Source organism: Gorilla gorilla, chromosome 17 (assembly GCF_029281585.2).
Source record: "Gorilla gorilla gorilla isolate KB3781 chromosome 17, NHGRI_mGorGor1-v2.1_pri, whole genome shotgun sequence".
Classification (NCBI taxonomy): domain Eukaryota; kingdom Metazoa; phylum Chordata; class Mammalia; order Primates; family Hominidae; genus Gorilla; species Gorilla gorilla.
In genome coordinates, this window is record NC_073241.2 from 50,863,759 (window position 1) to 50,881,236 (window position 17,478).

At 43.5% G+C, this 17,478-nt stretch overlaps 2 protein-coding genes across 2 annotated transcripts in view; both read left to right on the forward strand.

The window, feature by feature from the left end:
* GREB1L (GREB1 like retinoic acid receptor coactivator) overlaps positions 1-377 on the forward strand; it is a 365,194-nt gene extending 364,817 nt beyond the window's left edge. Inside the window, exon 36 of the transcript XR_010131273.1 lies at positions 341-377. The gene's annotated coding sequence lies outside the window, so the exon portion shown is untranslated. The remainder of the gene's footprint in view (positions 1-340) is intronic.
* Positions 378-489: 112 nt separating this feature from the next.
* On the forward strand, positions 490-17,478 carry SNRPD1 (small nuclear ribonucleoprotein D1 polypeptide). The gene is made up of 4 exons (XM_019014181.4): positions 490-626; positions 10,943-11,019; positions 11,975-12,166; positions 17,303-17,478. Exons 1-4 carry the CDS (start codon positions 613-615, stop codon positions 17,377-17,379), a joined length of 360 nt encoding a protein of 119 aa, XP_018869726.1. The 5' UTR covers positions 490-612; the 3' UTR covers positions 17,380-17,478.

Consider the following 17,478-nt stretch of genomic DNA (forward strand, 5'->3'; position numbering starts at 1 on the left):
TTTTTTTTTTTTTTTTTTTTTTTTTTTTTTTTTTTTTTGTGAGACGGAGTTTCGCTCTTGTTGCCCAGGCAGGAGTGTAGTGGTGTGATCTCCGCTCACTGCAACCTCCGCCTCCCGGGTTCAAGCGATTCCCCTGCCTCAGCCTTCCGAGTAGCTGGGATTACATGCGCCCGCCACCACGCCCAGCTAATTTTTTCTTTTTAGTAGAGACGGGGGTTTCACCCTGTTGGCCAGGCTGGTCTTGAACTCCTGACCTCAGGTGATACCCCCGCTTCGGCCTCCCAAAATGCGACAGTCCTATTAATTGGATTTAATCTCTTCGAATCTCCCTCTCTTGCAGGACATTTTTCTCCAAGACCAGCCCTCGATACCCTCAGCCGTCGCAAGGCAACCTCCAGCCGCCAGGGGCCGCAGTCGCGCTCCTCGCGGCCGGAAGAGAGTGCGGCCCAGCGCAGCCTCGGCGTTTCCGCCATGCGTCTGCAGTGCTCCGCGCGCTCTTGACGTCCGGAGCCCCTGGAGTAGGCGCTTCCGGCCATTCATACTGCAGTCGGTCAGTGTTCGGTTGAAGGATTCTGTGTGCTGTCGGACCCAGAGGGTGACGGCGCCGCTAGGATGAAGCTCGTGAGGTGAGGGAGTGACCAAGCAGCTCTGGGGGCTGTGAAGGGAGGGCTTGGCCCGGAGTCCGGAAGGCTGGGCTCTCCCATTTGCAGGAGGCGGGAAAGCCGCGTGTGCGCGGCCTGCTAACGGCCGGCTTTACTGCGCCCGCAGCTCGTGCTCGGGCCTGGGCTTCCGCCTGGGTCGCTCGCGGATCCCGCGTGTCTTCCAAGAGATTGGTATAAAGGCCGAGCCTTTTCTTCCCGCCTAGTGACTTAGAGGCTTTAAAGGTGCAGCGCCTCCTGGGACACATCTCCCTCTTACAGTTACTCATTTTCTTTTTGAGTGGAACTCCCCAGTTCTACTTAAGAGTACTTAGAAAGCTGTATGAGCTTATCTGGAAACAAACCTGTTTGCAAAATATTTCAAATCAGAGAAGGACTTCCGGCTTCACAAGTTTTTGTTTTTTTTTAAATAAAGACGGTGTCTCACTTTGTTGACCAGGCTGGTCTCGAACTCCTGGGCTCAAGCTTTCTGCCCGCCTCGCCCTCCCAAAGGGCTGAGATTACAGGTGTGAGCCACCGTGCCCGGCCGATTTTTAAGTTTACCTTTTTATTCTCCTTAGATTTGTGATTGATTATTCCACCTCTATTTCCCTTTAAGGTAGGCTTTTTATTTAGGAAAATCTCCCAATATAGGGCAGAAATTATCACAACGTAATTGTGGCTGATTACCCAGATAATATATAGTTCTCCTGTTTTATTTCTTAAGAAATAAATAGACCCTGTCAGTTAGGTGAGTCTTCTGAAGACTTGTTTGCTGATGTGAATAATTCTAAACTACCTGCAAGTAGATTTGGTTTTGGTGTTTTTCCTTGAGACTAAGCCTGGAACAGAGGCAGACGTTTCTAATAACTAAGCCAGCAATTATAAATATTTAGCTTGTTTTTTCCTGTTGAGTCAAGGATTGTCAATATCCGCTAAATAGTTATTGGGCACCTGTTACATACATACTAGGCGCTGGTAATAGGATTTTTTAAAAGGCAGAGTACCTGCCTTGTTGGAGTTTTCTGGTTAGTGGGGATGACAGACAAGTAGATAACGTCTGAAATAACGTTTGTTTGAAACGTTTTAAATAACACATAAAAGCTTTCAACATTCAGGGAGGAGGCCAGGCGCAGTGGCTCACGCCTGTAACCCCAGCACTTTGGGAGGCCAAGGCTGGTGGATCACTAGGTCAGGAGTTCGAGGCCAGCCTGACCAACATGGTGAAACCCCGTCTCTACTAAAATTACAAAAGTTAGCGGGGCGTGGTGGCGCGCGCCTGTAATCCCAGCTACTGAGGAGGCTGAGGCAGGAGAATCGCTTGAACCCAGGAGGCAGAGGTTGCAGTGAGCCGATATCGTGGCACTACGCTCCAGCCTGGGCGACAGAGCGAGACTCCATCTCAAAAAAAAAAAAAAATTATATTCAGGGAGGAGTTGGTACAAAAGACATTTAAGGTTAATTTTTGGTATGTTTTTATTTGAACTATAAGTTTGGATAGGAAGTCATAGAATTTAAAGTGCATTTTTTGGGCTGGACGTGGTGGCTCACGCCTGTAATCCCAACACTTTGGGAGGCTGACGCAGGCGGATCGCCTGAGGTCAGGAGTTCAGGACCTTCCTGGCCAACGTGGTGAAACCCATTCTTTCGAAAAAATACAAAAATTAGCCGGGCGTGGTGGCGGGCGCCTGTAATCCCAGCTACTCAGGAGGCTGAGGTAAGAGAATCACTTGATCCTGGGAGGTTTCAGTGAGCTGAGATCGCACCACTGCACTCCAGCCTGGGCAACAGAGCGAGACTCGGTCTCAAAAAAAGAAAATTACATTTTTTGAAATTTCTCCATACCTGCCAATCTGAATCTTAATCTACTCATAGTTCAATTTTGTGTAATACACCTTGGATTCCATTTGTTCCCTTTAAAGATACTGCATGTTATGACAATTTTCCATTAATTTTTAATACCTGTACTGAATCCTGTTTTGTGTCTTAGGTAAAATATAGAAACAAATTTTTTTTCTTACTAGAGAATGTTATTTTTCCTCCAGAAAATGATTGTTTGACTAACTGGTTTGCATTTTCAGTAGACTTATTTCTGTATCTCAGTTGGCAGCATTGTCATCCTTATTCTCACTGTCACCCTAACCAAAAACCTGGGAGGTGAGCTTGACTTTTTCTCTCCTGATGTCCTTGACATTTGATACATTGCCAATTTTGCCAGTTTTACCTACTTCATAAAAGTGACCCACATTATCCTGTTTGGTTTTTGGGTTTAAATAGTGTGTTTTATACTGAGGGACACTGTGTTACTGACTATTTGATATCCAAGTTTCACTAAGTAGAAAGAATTCAGACAGTGAAAGATTCATCTGAAAATAATTTGAATCCATTTGGTTCCTGGGCTCATTTAGGGAGGGATAATTGTGTATTTGTCCTGCCCATAGTAGCCTCCTTTCATTCCAGTCACCACCATTGAGGTTCAGGCCCTTTTTATCCCACTCGTGGATTTTTGTTTTCCTTCTTTAAGGTAAATATCTTATACAACGAAATGCAGTGTATATTTCCTGCTATTGAAAAATGTAAACACTTTTGTAACCTAAACCCATATCAACAGAAGTAACATTACCAAAACCTCAGACAGTTTCCTCAAGCCTTTCCCAGGCAACCTGTGGCTCCATACCCCTAGATGCAACCAGTTTCTTCCACCAGAAATGAATTTTGCCTGCGCTAGAATTTCATATATTTGGAATCACAAAGTATTTTTGCGTAAAACTTCTTTTAGTTACATGTTTTTGAGATTCATCCACGTTGTGAAGTGTATCAGTAATGTGTTCATTTTTATTACTGGATGTTAGTGCATTGTGTGTTTGGAAGTTCTGTGTTTTAGGCCGGGCGCAGTGGCTCACGTCTGTAATCCCAGCACTTTGGGAGGCCGAGGCGGGTGGATCACCTGAGGTCAGGAGTTTGAAACCAGCCTGACCAACATGGTGAAACCCCGTCTCTACTAAAAATACCAAAAAAGTAGCTGGGCATGGTGGCAGGTGCCTGTAATCCCAGCTACAAGGGAGGCTGAGGCAGGAGAATCCCTTGAACCCAGGAGGTGGAGATAGCAGTGAGCTGAGATCACGCCATTGCACTCCAGCTTGGGCAACAGAGCGAGACTCTGTCTCAAAAAAAAAAAAAGAAAAAAAAAAGCTCCGTATTTTAAAAAATTACAAGAAAATAAAATAAAAAGTTATGTATTTTGTTTACAACTACATTGAATATTCTTCAGGTTTTTGGAGGGAAACAAATTTTCGTGGGTAAATACTCAAGAGTGGAGTTGATGGACTGTAACATAGTTATGTGTTTAGCTTTTTAAGAAATTTCCAGACCATTTTCCAAAGTGGTTGTACCATTTTACACTTCCATTAACAATATATTAGAATAACAATTGGTTCACATCCTCACCAGTATGTGGTGGTGTTTGCTCAGTCTTTAATTTTAGCCGTTTTAGTGGGTATGTAGTGGTTATCTCCTTAGGGTTTAGTTGGTTTTTTGCTTATTTGTTTGTTTTTGAGGCGGAGTCTCACTCTGTCACCCAGGCTGGAGTGCAATGGCACGATCTTGGTTCACTGCAAGCTCCGCCTCCTGGGTTCACGCCATTCTCCTGCCTCAGCCTCCCGAGTAGCTGGGACTACAGGCGCCTGCCACCACGCCCGGCTAATTTTTTGTATTTTTAGTAGAGACGGGATTTCACTGTGTTAGCCAGGATGGTCTCAATTTCCTGACCTCGTGATCTGCCTGCCTCGGCCTCCCAAAGTGCTGGGATTACTGGCGTGAGCCACTGCGCCCGGCCCAGAGTTGTAGAAGTTAGATCTGTGTCCTGGATACCAGTTCTTTGTCAGATGTGTTTTCTCTCAGTGTGTGGTTTACATGTTCATTTCCTTAATAGTGTCTCTCTTCTTGTAGCTCAGGCTGGAGTACAATTGTGTGATCTCAGCTCACTGCAACCTCTGCCTTCCAGGTTCAAGCGATTCTCCTGCCTCAGCCTCCCAAGTAGCTGGGATTACAGGCGCCTGCCACCATGCCTGGCTAATTTTTGTATTTTTAGTAGAGACAGAGTTTCACCATGTTGGTCAGGCTGGTCTCGAACTCCTGACCTCGTGATCCACCCGCCTTGGCCTCCCAAAGTACTGGGATTACAGGCGTGAGCCACCGCGCCTGACTGATCGATTTTTATGTATCTGGAACTCTTTAAGTCTTTTTTTTTTTTTTTTTTTGAGATGGAGTCTTGCTCTGTTGCCAGACTGGAGTGCAGTGGCGCACTCTCGGCTCACTGCGACCTCCACCTCCCAGGTTCAAGTGATTCCCCTGCCTCAGCCTCCCGAGTAGCTGGGACTATAGGCATGTGCCACTATGCCTGGCTTATTTTTTTTGTATTTTAGTAGAGATGGGATTTCACCACATTGGCCAGGCTGGTCTCGATCTCCTGACCTTGTGATCTGCCTGCCTCGGCCTCCCAAAGTGCTGGGATTACAGGCGTGAGCCACCGTGCCCAGCCTATATCTGGAACTCTTGGGCTCAAGTGACTATCATCCATCTTGGATTACTTTTGGAAAATGGTGTTAGTGGTCCAGGTTCGTTTTTTTTCTGTATGGATTTCCAGTTATTCCAGCATCATTTGTTGAAAACACTTTCCTTTGCCTGTTACACGTCTTTGGCACCTTTGTAAAAAATCAACCATATAAGGCCAGGCTTGGTGGCTCATGCCTGTAATCCCAGCACTTTTCGGAATCCAAGGCAGGCAGATCACCTGAGGTCAGGAGTTGGAGACCAGCCTGACCAACATGGCGAAACCCTGGCTCTACTGAAAAAAAAAGAAATACAAAAATTAGCTGGTTGTGGTGGCGAGTGCCTGTAATCCCAGCTAAATCAACCATGTAAATGTGGGACCAGAAATAGATCTGTTTGCTTGTATTGTTTCATTGATCTATTTGTTGTTCCTTATGTCTCGATTACTGTAGTTTTAACTTGTATATGTACTACTCTAGTCACATAATTTGTCTTCCTAGAGATTATACTTTGGTCTCTTGTCTTTCTAAAATCTGTTTCTGAACATTTGCCCTAGGTTCTCTTTTAAATGTGAATATGAGCCTGGTACTCCACTTCATTGATGAAAATCCTTCAGTAGCTCTCCTAGAGGAATTCTTTAACAGAGCTTAGGCTTTCCATGAAAGGAACCTGCCTAACTCCTCTCTACTCATAGGACCTAAAATACTGAACTTAACATTTCATCGCCCAGGCGTGGTGGTTCATGCTTGTCATCGTAGCACTTTGTGAGGCCGAGGCAGGCAGATCACAAGGTCAGGAGATCGAGACCAGCCTGGCCAATGTGGTGAAATCCCATCTCTACTAAAAATACAAAAATTAGCTGGGTGTGGTGGCATGCACCTGTAGTCTCAGCTACTTGGGAGGCTGAGGCACAAGAATCTCTTGAACCCGGGAGACGGAGGTTGCAATGAGCTCAGATTGAGATTGCGCCATTGCACTCCAGCCTGGGCAACAGAGCAAGACTCCATCTTAGTATCTATAATTACTCTGTGTCTTATGCTGTATTTTTTCTTTTGTTTCTTCTTGCTGCATATTTCCAACTTTTCAGGCTTCTTACTAGGAGTCCCCTAATACCTGACTCCCTTCTCCACATGCTACAATATATTCTTAGTAAAAAACCTGTGTGTAGCTGGGTGCAGTGGCTCACGCTTGTAATCCCAGCACTTTGGGAGGCCAAGGCAGGCTGATTGCTTGAGCTCAGGAGTTTAAGACTAGCCTAGGCAACATGGCAAAACCACATCTCTACAAAAAATTTAAAAATTTAAAAAATATTAGCCGGGCATGGTGGCATAGTCTCAGAAAAAACCTAAACTAAAAACCTCTGTTAAAAAAAAAAACAAAAAAGCCTGTGTATATCTTTATTGCTTTCTACAACTTACAGTTATTTTTACATATCTTTTATGTATCTGAGCCACTGTGCCTGGCCACCTAAGGTTTTTTTTTTCCTTTTATTTATCTTCTTTGCTTCCAAAAATGATTTGAAGAACTTTTATAGTAAAAGTTCTTACTAACTGGGATAGTAAATTCATGTAAAAGATAAAAACAAAAACTTGATAATGGGAGGAAACCATTAGTTCAGAATTCTAGGCTTTTCTAGTTATAATTGATTGTTAAATTTGGAGCTGAGTAATTCTCTGGTGAAATAAAGTGTTACCAATTCGTTGAGAAAAACATTTTCTTGATGTCATATATAAAAAGAGATTCAACTCATGAGTCTTCTTAAAGTTTGAGGCTTGTTATATCCCAGACCAAGTAATTTCTTTTTTGTGATGGCTGTCTATACAACTAAAAAAAAAAAGAAATTAAGAAAAGGCATTTTAAGGTGGGTTTCCCTTTATTCCTTAAAACATTTCAGCCAACATTATTCAGTGCCTGTTACAGTCTAGGATTAGATATAGAGCTTACGATTCCTACCCTCAACAATAGTCTAGTGAGGGAGGATAATAGGTTATCTTACGTGTACCATTTAGTGTGATAGATGATAGGATCTATTACTTCAAAGTATACATTATAGACTAAAAGTTTTTATGTGAACTGTGTATTGTATGATAGTGTGGGGTTCATTTTCTTAGATGTGATTGTGAGATTATGGTTATATAGGAGAATGTCATTAGAAAATGCATGCTGAAGTGTCGTAATGCCTACAACTTACTTTGAGATGGTGTGATCAGTTTTTTTTCGTTTGTTTTTTCGACAAAGTCTCACTCTATTGTCCAGGCTGGAGTTTAGTGGCGCAGTCTTGGCTCACTGCAACCTCTGTCTCCCGGGCTCAAGCAGTTCTCCTGCCTCAGCCTCCCCAGTAGCTGGGATTACAGTCAAGTGCCACCAAGTCTGGCTAATTTTTTTGTATTTTTAGCAGAGACGGGGTTTCGCCATGTTGGCCAGGCTGGTCTCGAACTTCTGACCTCAGGTGATCCGCCTGCCTCCGCCTCCCAAAGTGCTGGGATTACAGGCATGAGCCACCACACCTGGCGAAGACTGTCTTTAAAAAAAAGGGCCAGGCCTGGTGGCTTACGCCTGTAATCCCAGCACTTTGGGAGGCCAAGGTGGGCGGATCACCTGAGGTCAGAAGTTCGAGACCAGCCCAACTGGTGAAACCCTGTCTCTACTAAAAATACAAAAATCAGCCAGATGTGGTGGCAGGCGCCTGTAGTCCCAGCTACTTGGGAGGCTGAGGCAGGAGAATTGCTTGAACCCAAGAGGCGGAGGTTGCATTGAGCCAAGATCATGCCACTGCACTCCAGCCTGGGTGACAGAGCGAGACTCCGTCTCAAAAAAAAAATAGAATTTTAAAAAAAGACGGAGTCTTGCTCTGCCACACAGGCTCCAGGGCAGTGACACAGTCATGGCTCATTGCAGCCTCAAAGTCCTGGGCTCTAGCGATCCTCCCACCTCAGACTCCAAGGAGCTGAGACTACAGGCATGAGCCAAGAGGCCCAGCTAATTTTTTTATTTGTATTTCTTTCTAGATGGAGTCTTGCTCTGTCACCCGGGCTGCAGTGCAATGGCACGATCTTGGCTTACTGATCTGCCTCCCAGGTTCAAGCGATTCTCCTGCCTCAGCCTCCTGAGTAGCTGGGATTACAGACCTGCACCACCACACCTGGCTAATTTTTTGTATTTTTAGTAGAGATGGGATTTCACCATATTGGCCAAGCTGGTCTCCAACTCCTGACATTGTGACCCGCCCACCTTGGCCTCCCAAAGTGCTGGGGTTACAGGCATGAGCTACTGCACCCGGCCAACTAATTTTTTTTTTTATTTTTATTTTTGTAGAGACAGGATCTTGCTTTGTTGACCAGGCAGGTCTCAAACTCCTGGCCTGAAGCGATCATCCCACCTTGGCCTCTCAAAGTGGTGAAATTACAGGCATGAGCCACTGCACTGGCAATTGACAATATTTGTAAATGCTTTAACTTTTCATCCTCTGCAAAATTTTATAAAAAGGGGAGAACAGAAATCTAGATGAAGTGAGAAGTGGATAGATTGTTCATTATATATTATCAAGGCAACTGGCTATTCAGTTGGGGAAAGTAATAAAGACAGATTTGTGCCTTACACTGCGTAAAAAAGATCAATTCCAAGTAGATTAGAACTCTAAAAGTAGAAGAAAATAAGACACTATTTTTTTACAATCTTGGCATAGAAAAAACCCTTTCCTAGGCAAATTATGTATCCCAGGAGGGTGAACAAATTCAAAACATAAAAGTGAAAAAAGTTTGTGTGACTAAAGAAACCATAAACAACAAACTTGAATGACTGGCAAACCAGTAAAAAATAAAAGAAAAACTCAGCCTAATTGAGAATGTCAATAATGTGAACAGGTAATTCACGGGAGAAGTAGTTTTCCCCTATTAATGAAAAGATATTCAGGCAGGGCGCGGTGGCTCATGCCTGTAATCCCAGCACTTTGGGAGGCCGAGGCGGGTGGGTCACGAGGTCAGAAGATCAAGGCCATCCTGGTTAACATGGTGAAACCCCGTCTCTACTAAAAAAAAAAAATACAAAAAATTAGCCAGGTGTGGTGGCGAGCGCCTGTAATCCCAGCTACTCGGGAGGCTGAGGCAGGAGAATGGCGTGAACCTAGGAGGTGGAGGTTGCAGTGAGCCGAGATTGTGCCACTGCACTCCAGCCTGGGTGACAGAGCGAGACTGTGTGTCAAAAAAAAGATAAGATATTCAATCTCACAGGTAATTAAGGAAAAGCAAATTTTTCACCCATCAAATTGACGAAAATTTGAAAGACTTGTAGCAACTTGTGTTGGTGAGGGTTTGCATAATTGGGTTTGTAATGGGAAAAAATTGAACCAAAGTAATGTCCGTCAACAGGCGGTAATAAATTTTGACATTTCCATATAGTGGAATACTTCCCAGTTCTTAGAATGTTATTTTGTTATTTTGGCTTTTTTTGAGATGGAGTCTTGCTCTGTCACTCAGGCTGGGGTACAGTGGAACAATCTCACTGCAAATGCTGCCTCCCGGGTTCAAGCGATTCTCATGCCCCAGCCTTCCAAGTAGCTGGGATTACAGGCGTGCGCCACCTTGCCTGGCTAATTTTATTTTATTTTATTTTTTTTTTTTTTGAGATGGAGTCTTGCTCTGTCCCCAGGCTGGAGTGCAGTGGTGCGATCTCGGCTCACTGCAACCTCTGCCTCCCAGGTTTAAGCGATTCTCCTGCCTCAGCCTCCTGAGGAGCTAGGATTACAGGCGCACGCCATCCTGCCCAGCTAATTTTTGTGTTTTTGTAGAGATGGATTTTCACCATGTTGGCCAGGCTGGTCTTGAATTCCTGACCTCAGATGATCCGCCCTCCTCGGCCTCCCAAAGTGCTGGGATTATAAATAGGCATGAGCCATCACGCCCAGCCTCAGTTCTTAGAATGTTTTGTATGTTGAAATGGAAATATGTCCAATATAAACTGCTAAATGAGGACTACAAGTTATAGACGTGAATAAAATATGACCCAATTTATGTAAAAAGAAATCTGTATATATCCTTCTGAATGCATATAAAATGATCTGGAATAATATTCCTACATACCCACAGTGCAGGGGGTTAGGAAGGGAGATTTTTACTTTATAGGCATTATAATAAGCTTGTAATCTTTTTACCGACTGTAATTCTTTATTTCTTTTTTTTTTTTTGAGACGGAGTCTCGCTCTGTTGCCCAGGCTGGAGTGCAGTGGCGCGATCTTGGCTCACTGAGAGCTCTGCTTCCCAGGTTCACGCCATTCTCCTGCCTCAGCCTCCCGAGTAGCTGGGACTACAGGTGCCCGCCACCATGCCCAGCTAATTTTTTGTATTTTTTAGTAGAGACGGGGTTTCACCATGTTAGCCAGGATGATCTCGATCTCCTGACCTCGTGATCCACCCGCCTTGGCCTCCCAAAGTGCTGGGATTATAGGCGTGAGCCACCACGCCTGGCCTATTTCTTTTTCATGGTTTATAATGAGTCTAAGATCTTGTATGTCTGGATTTCAGGTTTGAGAATTAGCAACGTCCAAATGACAGTTTATGTTAGTATTGTTGTGTTCCTTCATAAAGGTTGAGGATATAATTCAGGAAAGCTGAAATTGTTATGCAGATTATTGATAGGAATTGATGCAGATAGCATCTAGCAAATTTTCAACATCGAGATGTTTCACCCTTTCACCTTAATAAATGTGATTTTAAAGTGTTACAGGTAAAAATTAATGGTTTTATTCCTATTTATAGATTTTTGATGAAATTGAGTCATGAAACTGTAACCATTGAATTGAAGAACGGAACACAGGTCCATGGAACAATCACAGGTACGGAGGTTGGACTGCTTTTATAACATTTTTTTTCTTCTCTTTTACCTAGCCAGAGTTTATTTTTTTATTGCTTAATGAACATTATTGTAGTACAGATCCTTATTTTTTTGTCTGAATTATGTAATTTTTTTTTTTTTTTTGAAACAGTTTTGCTCTGTCACCTGGGCCGGAGTGCAGTGGCACGATCTCAGCTCACTGCAACCTCCGCCGCCTGGGGTCAAGCAATTCTCCTGTCTCAGCCTCCCAAGTAGCTGGGACTACAGGTGCCTGCCACCATGCCCGGGTAAATTTTTTTTTTTAGACGGATTCTCACTCTGTTACCCAGGCTGGAGTGTAGTGGCACAATCTCAGGTCACTACAACCTCTGCCTCCCGGGTCCGGGTTCAAGCAATTCTCCTACCTCAGCCTCCCAAGTAGCTGGGGTTATGGGTGCGTGCCACCACACCCAGCTAATTTTTTATATTTTTGGTAGAGACGGGGTTTCATCATGTTGGCCAGGTTGGTCTCGAACTCCTGACCTCATGATCCATCTTAACAAAAGCAGTAACAATTCTTATATACAGAGAGAAGCAGAAACAAAGGTGAGGATAGTTTGGTGGAATGGGGATTATGAGGAAGTTACAAAGACAGTGGGAGAAACATGAAAGAAATACCTGTCACATCAGTAGTGAGCCTAAAGCCCAGTCAGGGTTCTTCCGTGGCTTGCTGCATTCACTTCTGTAAGCAAAACATTAGTGTGCTAGGAAAAATCTCTAGGAAGGAAACACTGCTGATTTATACTGACATTCCCCCATTTACCAGTTGCACATGTGCTAAATTGTGTCATAGAAAACTTGCACTTTGTAGAAGAACAGTATTCTTTTGTAGTCCAGTATTTACTGTGGCTCAGTAGATTAATTAGTTGCCTTAACTTGTATCATACTAATAACTGCGCAATTATTTTCCTTTTTAGGTGTGGATGTCAGCATGAATACACATCTTAAAGCTGTGAAAATGACCCTGAAGAACAGAGAACCTGTACAGCTGGAAACGCTGAGTATTCGAGGAAATAACATTCGATATTTTATTCTACCAGACAGTTTACCTCTGGATACACTACTTGTGGATGTCGAACCTAAGGTGAAATCTAAGAAAAGGGAAGCTGGTAAGTTTGAAGGATTATAAACATTTTTGTGAATGCTAATCCTAATCCACACTATTCATAATATAGATATTATTTGCAAACAACACAAGTGTCTTTGTTGTTTAATATTTCCTATAGTATGTATAGTAATTCTTGGTGTTGCTATTAAAAACATTGAGCAACCGGACGCAGTGGCTCACGCCTGTAATCCAAGCACTTTGGGAGGCCAAGGCGGGTGGATCACGAGGTCAGGAGTTCGAGACCAGCCTGGCCAACATGGTGAAGCCTCATCTCTACTAAAAATGTAAAACTTAGCTGAGCATGGTGGCGGGTGCCTGTAATCCCAGCTACTCATGAGGCTGAGGCAGGAGAATCGCTTGAACCCAGGAGGCGGAGGTTGCAGTGAGCCGAGATCTCACCACTGCACTCCAGCCTGGGTGACAGAGCCACTGTCTCAAAAAAACAAACAAACAACAAATATTGATGTGGTCGGGCAGGGTGGCTCACACCTGTAATCTCAGCACTTTGGGAGGCCGAGGTGGGCGGATCACCTGAGGCCAGGAGTTCCAGACCAGCCTGGTCAACATGGCGAAACCCCCTCTCTACTAAAAATGCAAAAAAAATTGGGCGTGGTGGCGCGTGCCTTTAGTCCCAGTTACTCGGGAGGTTGAGGCAGACGAAGCACTTGAACCTGAGAGGTGGAGGTTGCTGTGAGCCAAGATCGCGCCACTGCACTCCAGCCTGGGCTACAGAGTGAGACTTTGTCTCAAAAAAAAAAAAAAAAAAATATGATTGTAATCCATAGCTTGAAAAACAATGATTTAATCTCTCTCTCGGTCCTTTATCCCATGCTGCTTTCCACTTTAAAAGAACCCCCTGTGGGTACCAAAATCTACAGATTCTTAAGTCCCTTTTCATAAAATGGTAGTAGTGTTTCAGTCTAACCTGTGCACATCCTTTTGTACACTTTAAATCATCTCTAGATTACTTGTAATACCTAGTATAATGTAAATGCTCTGTAGATAGTTATACTGTATTGTTTAGGCGTTAATGACAAGAAAAAGTCTGTATGTGTTCAGTACAGATACAACCATCATAGGCCTAAACTACATTTTTGATCCTCAGTTGGTTAAATCCATGGATGTGCAACCCATGGATATTGAAGGCTGGCTGTATTTTCAAATCTGAGGACGTTTTGCTTTAATGTCATTAGGGTTATTCTACATTTTTTTTTACTACCTACCTACCTGTCGGGGAATTGATGATTGAAAGCCCCCCTGCCTCATATCATCTTACTCCACGCTTCTGAATCTTAGATTTTTCAGAAGTTATTCTTCCTTTACTAAATGTTACAGTTCCCAGTCTACTTTCTGATTTAAAATTTTGTTGAAAAAAATTTTGTTTTTTGTTTTTTGTTTTTTTTTTTTTTGAGATGGAGTTTCGCTCTTGTTAACCAAGCTGGAGTGCAGTGGCAGGATCTCAGCTCACTGCAACCTCTGCCTCCTGGGTTCAAGCGATTCTCCTGTTTCAGCCTCCCAAGTAGCTGGGATTATAGGTGTGTGCCACCACAGCCAGCTAATTTTGTATTTTTAGTAGAGGTGGGGTTTCATCCTGTTGGTCAGGCTGGTCTCATACCCCTGCCCTCAAGTGATCCACCCGCCTCTGCCTTCCCAAGTGCTGGGATTACAGGCAGGAGCCACCGCGCCCAGTCGAAATCTTTTTTTGAGATGGACTCTCGCTCTGTCGTCCAGGCTGGGGTGCAGTGGCACGATCTCGGCTCACTGCAAGCTCCGCTTCCCGGGTTCACGCCATTGTCCTGCCTCTGCCTCCCGAGTAGCTGGGACTACAGGCGCCTGCAACCACGCCCGGCTAATTTTTTGTATTTTTAGTAGAGACGGGGTTTCACCGTGTTAGCCAAGTGGTCTCGATCTCCTGACCTCATGATCCGCCTGCCTGGGCCTCCCTAAGTGCTGGGATTACAGGTGTGAGCCGCGGTGCCCGGCCCAAAATCTTTTATCTACTGTGTTTTCTCTGCTTTTCTTTGTTCCTCTGGGTAGTTATCATTTTTGTTCCTTTTCTATCATAAATACTATTTCAGAAGATATTGGAGATAAGTGTGGTCAATTTGGCTCATTTTAACGTGTCCTAGACTTACTGTTTTTGTGTGTACACATTTAAAATAGTATGGTTTAAAATAACTGAAATTGGCCAGGTGCGGTGGCTCATGCCTGTAATCCCAGTACTTTGGGAGGCAGAGGCGGGCAGATCGCCTGAGCTCAGAAGTTTGAGACCAGCCCGGGCAACATAGCATGAACTTTGTCTCTACTAAAAATACAAAAATTAACCAGGCGTGGTGGCAGATGCCTGTAATCCCAGCTACTCGGGTGGCTGAGGCAGGAGAATTTCTTGAACCCAGAAAATGGAGGCTCCAGTGAGCCGAGATTATGCCACTGCACTCCAGCCTGGGTGACAGAGCAAAACCCTGTCGCCAAAAAAAAAAAAAAAAAAAAAGACTACAACAAATTAAATAATGAAAATGAGTCTTCGTTTCAAGTTTGTCATAGTCTAGTGTTAGGGAGTTATTTAAAAATTATTGGTTTGGGCCAGGTGTGGTGGCTCACGCCTGTAATCCCAGCACTTTCAGAGGCTGAGGCAGCTGGATCACAAGGTCAGGAGTTCAACACCAGCCTGGCCAAGATGGTGAAACCCCATTCCTACTGAAAATACAAAAATTACCCAGGTGTGGTGGCGGTCACCTGTAATCCCAGCCACTCAGGAGGCTAAGGCAGGGAATTGCTCGAACCTGGGAGGCAGAGGTTGTAGTGACCCGAGATCGCACTACTGCACTCCAGCCTGGACAACAGAGAGAGACTTGGTCTCAAAAAAAAAAAAAAAATTGTTTGTTTGTTGTTTATTTGGTAAGAGACAAGATCTCACTGTGTTGCTCAGGCTGCAGTGAAGTGGCATGATCATAGCTCACTGCAGCCTCAAACCCCTGGCTTCAGGCTGTCTTCTGCGTTGGCCTCCCAAATGTTTGGATTTTTTTTTTTTTTGAATAAACATTTATTTTCTTTCTTTAAAAAAAAAAAAAGCAGCAGCAGCTGGGCGCGGTGGCTCACGCCTGTAACCCCAGCACTTTGGAAGGCCGAGGCAGGTGGATCACCAGCCTGGCCAACATAGTAAAACCCCATCTCTACTAAAAATACAAAAAAGTAGCTGGGTGTGGTGGTGGACGCCTGCAGTCCCAGCTACTCGGGAGGCTGAGGCAGGAGAATCGCTTGAACCCGAGAGGCGGAGATTGCAGTGAGCAGTTGTGTTCTTAATTTATCTTTCTTTTTCACAGATATGCACCACCAAACCTGGCTAATTTTTTATTTTTTTGTAAAGACAGGGTCTCCCTATGTTGTCCAGGATAGTCTTGAACTCTTGGTCTCAAACAATCCTCCTGCTGTGGCCTCCCAAAGTGCTGGGATTACAGGTGTGAGCCACCATCATACCTGGTCCATTTTCTTTTCTTGGGTTTTTTTTTTGTTTTTTTGGTTTTTTTTTGAGACAGAGTCATGCTCTGTCGCCCAGGCTGGAGTGCCGTGGCACGATCTCCACTCACTACAACCTCTGCCTCCCAGGTTCAAGCAGTTCTCCTGCCTCAGCCTCCCAAGTAGCTGGTATTACAGGTGCCCAGCCCTTTTGTTGTTGTTGTTGTTGTTTTTTTACAATACCCCTCCAACTCTGTTTTTCCCCCCATTTTCTTTATTTTTTTTAACACTTCATTTTGAAATAATTTTAGACACAAAAAGTTGCAAAAATAGTACAAGGAATTCCCATACACTTTTCACCGAGATTGTCTAAATGTTAAAATCTCATATAACTACAAAAAATTAGAAATTTTACATTGATGTGGCACTACTGTATTATCTAGAGACCTTTCTCACATTTCTCTGATTGTCCCTCTAATGTCCTTTTCCTGGTCCAAGATCCAATCCAGTACAACAGATTGCATTTACTTGTTACGTTTCCTTAGTTTCCTTTAATGCGTATCAGCTGGTTCTCCTCAGTTTTCCTTTTGTGACCTTGATACTTTGTAAGAGTACGGGCCAGTTATTTTGTGTAATGTCCCTTAATTAGCATCTTAAACTTACTATTTATTGCTTAGAATGGTAAGACTAGAATCAGTGTGTACAAATTTCTAATGTGGCCCGGTGCGGTGGCTCACACCTGTAATCCCACCACTTTGGGAGGCTGAGGCTGGAGGATTGCTTTGGCCCATGAGTTTGAGAGCAGCTTGGGCAACAAAGGGAGACCTCATCTCTACAAAAATTTTAAAAATTAGCCAGACATGATAGTTTGTACCTGTAGTCCCAGCTACTCAGGAGGCTTAGGTGGGAGGATCACTTGAGCTCGGGAGTTCAAGGCTGCAGTGAGGTGTGATTACACTCCAGGTGGGACTACAGAGTGAGACCCTGTATTTAAAAAAAAAACACAAAAACATTTAGAATGTGACTGACTTCTATGTCAAGATTTTCTGATATTCTTAGCTGTCTGAAGATGAAGTAAGTTTTCTGGGTGATGAATTCCCTATCACTGTGATACTCAACTAGAGTTAGGATGACCCAGTAGGGATATTACTATTTGGATTAAAGCACTAGATTATGTGTAGGTCAAATGAGTTTTAATTTTCTGAAGAGTTAATAAGATTGTGATTTGATGTAATACATTTAAACTTTCCTGGTTTTGAATTAACTTGCTTGGATTTTATTCATTTACCAAAACTCTGGCATCAAGGTGATCATGTTCTATTCTGTGATACATATCTTCCCTTTTTTTTGTGAGGTTCAAATCATGTTATGATGAATTTGAGACATGATATAAAGAAAAAGTATTTTTAAATTTGATACATTTCTTAGTAAATAAATTGAAATGAAACAAATAATAATCTCCCTAGGCCTTTAGTTCTTGGTTCTGCATGATAATGTGTTGGGGGGTGGGGGGAATCTGAAGTCTAACACATTTAACAGAAGCTAGTTAAACTTTATTTACTGTAGCTACTAATAAAGAGCTATAAACAGGGAAGGGTGTGTGTGTAAATGTTGTTTGTGGTGTCTAGGTAACATTTGTGCAGGAGAGAATTGAACTTGGTTTGTTTTTCTTTTCCTTCAGTTGCAGGAAGAGGCAGAGGCAGAGGAAGAGGAAGAGGACGTGGCCGTGGCAGAGGAAGAGGGGGTCCTAGGCGATAATGTCTCTCAAGATTTCAAAGTCATACGGGATTTGGGATATTTTTTGTACAGGTTGTGTTTGTTTATGTCAGTTTTTAATAAACATAAATGTGGGACAGA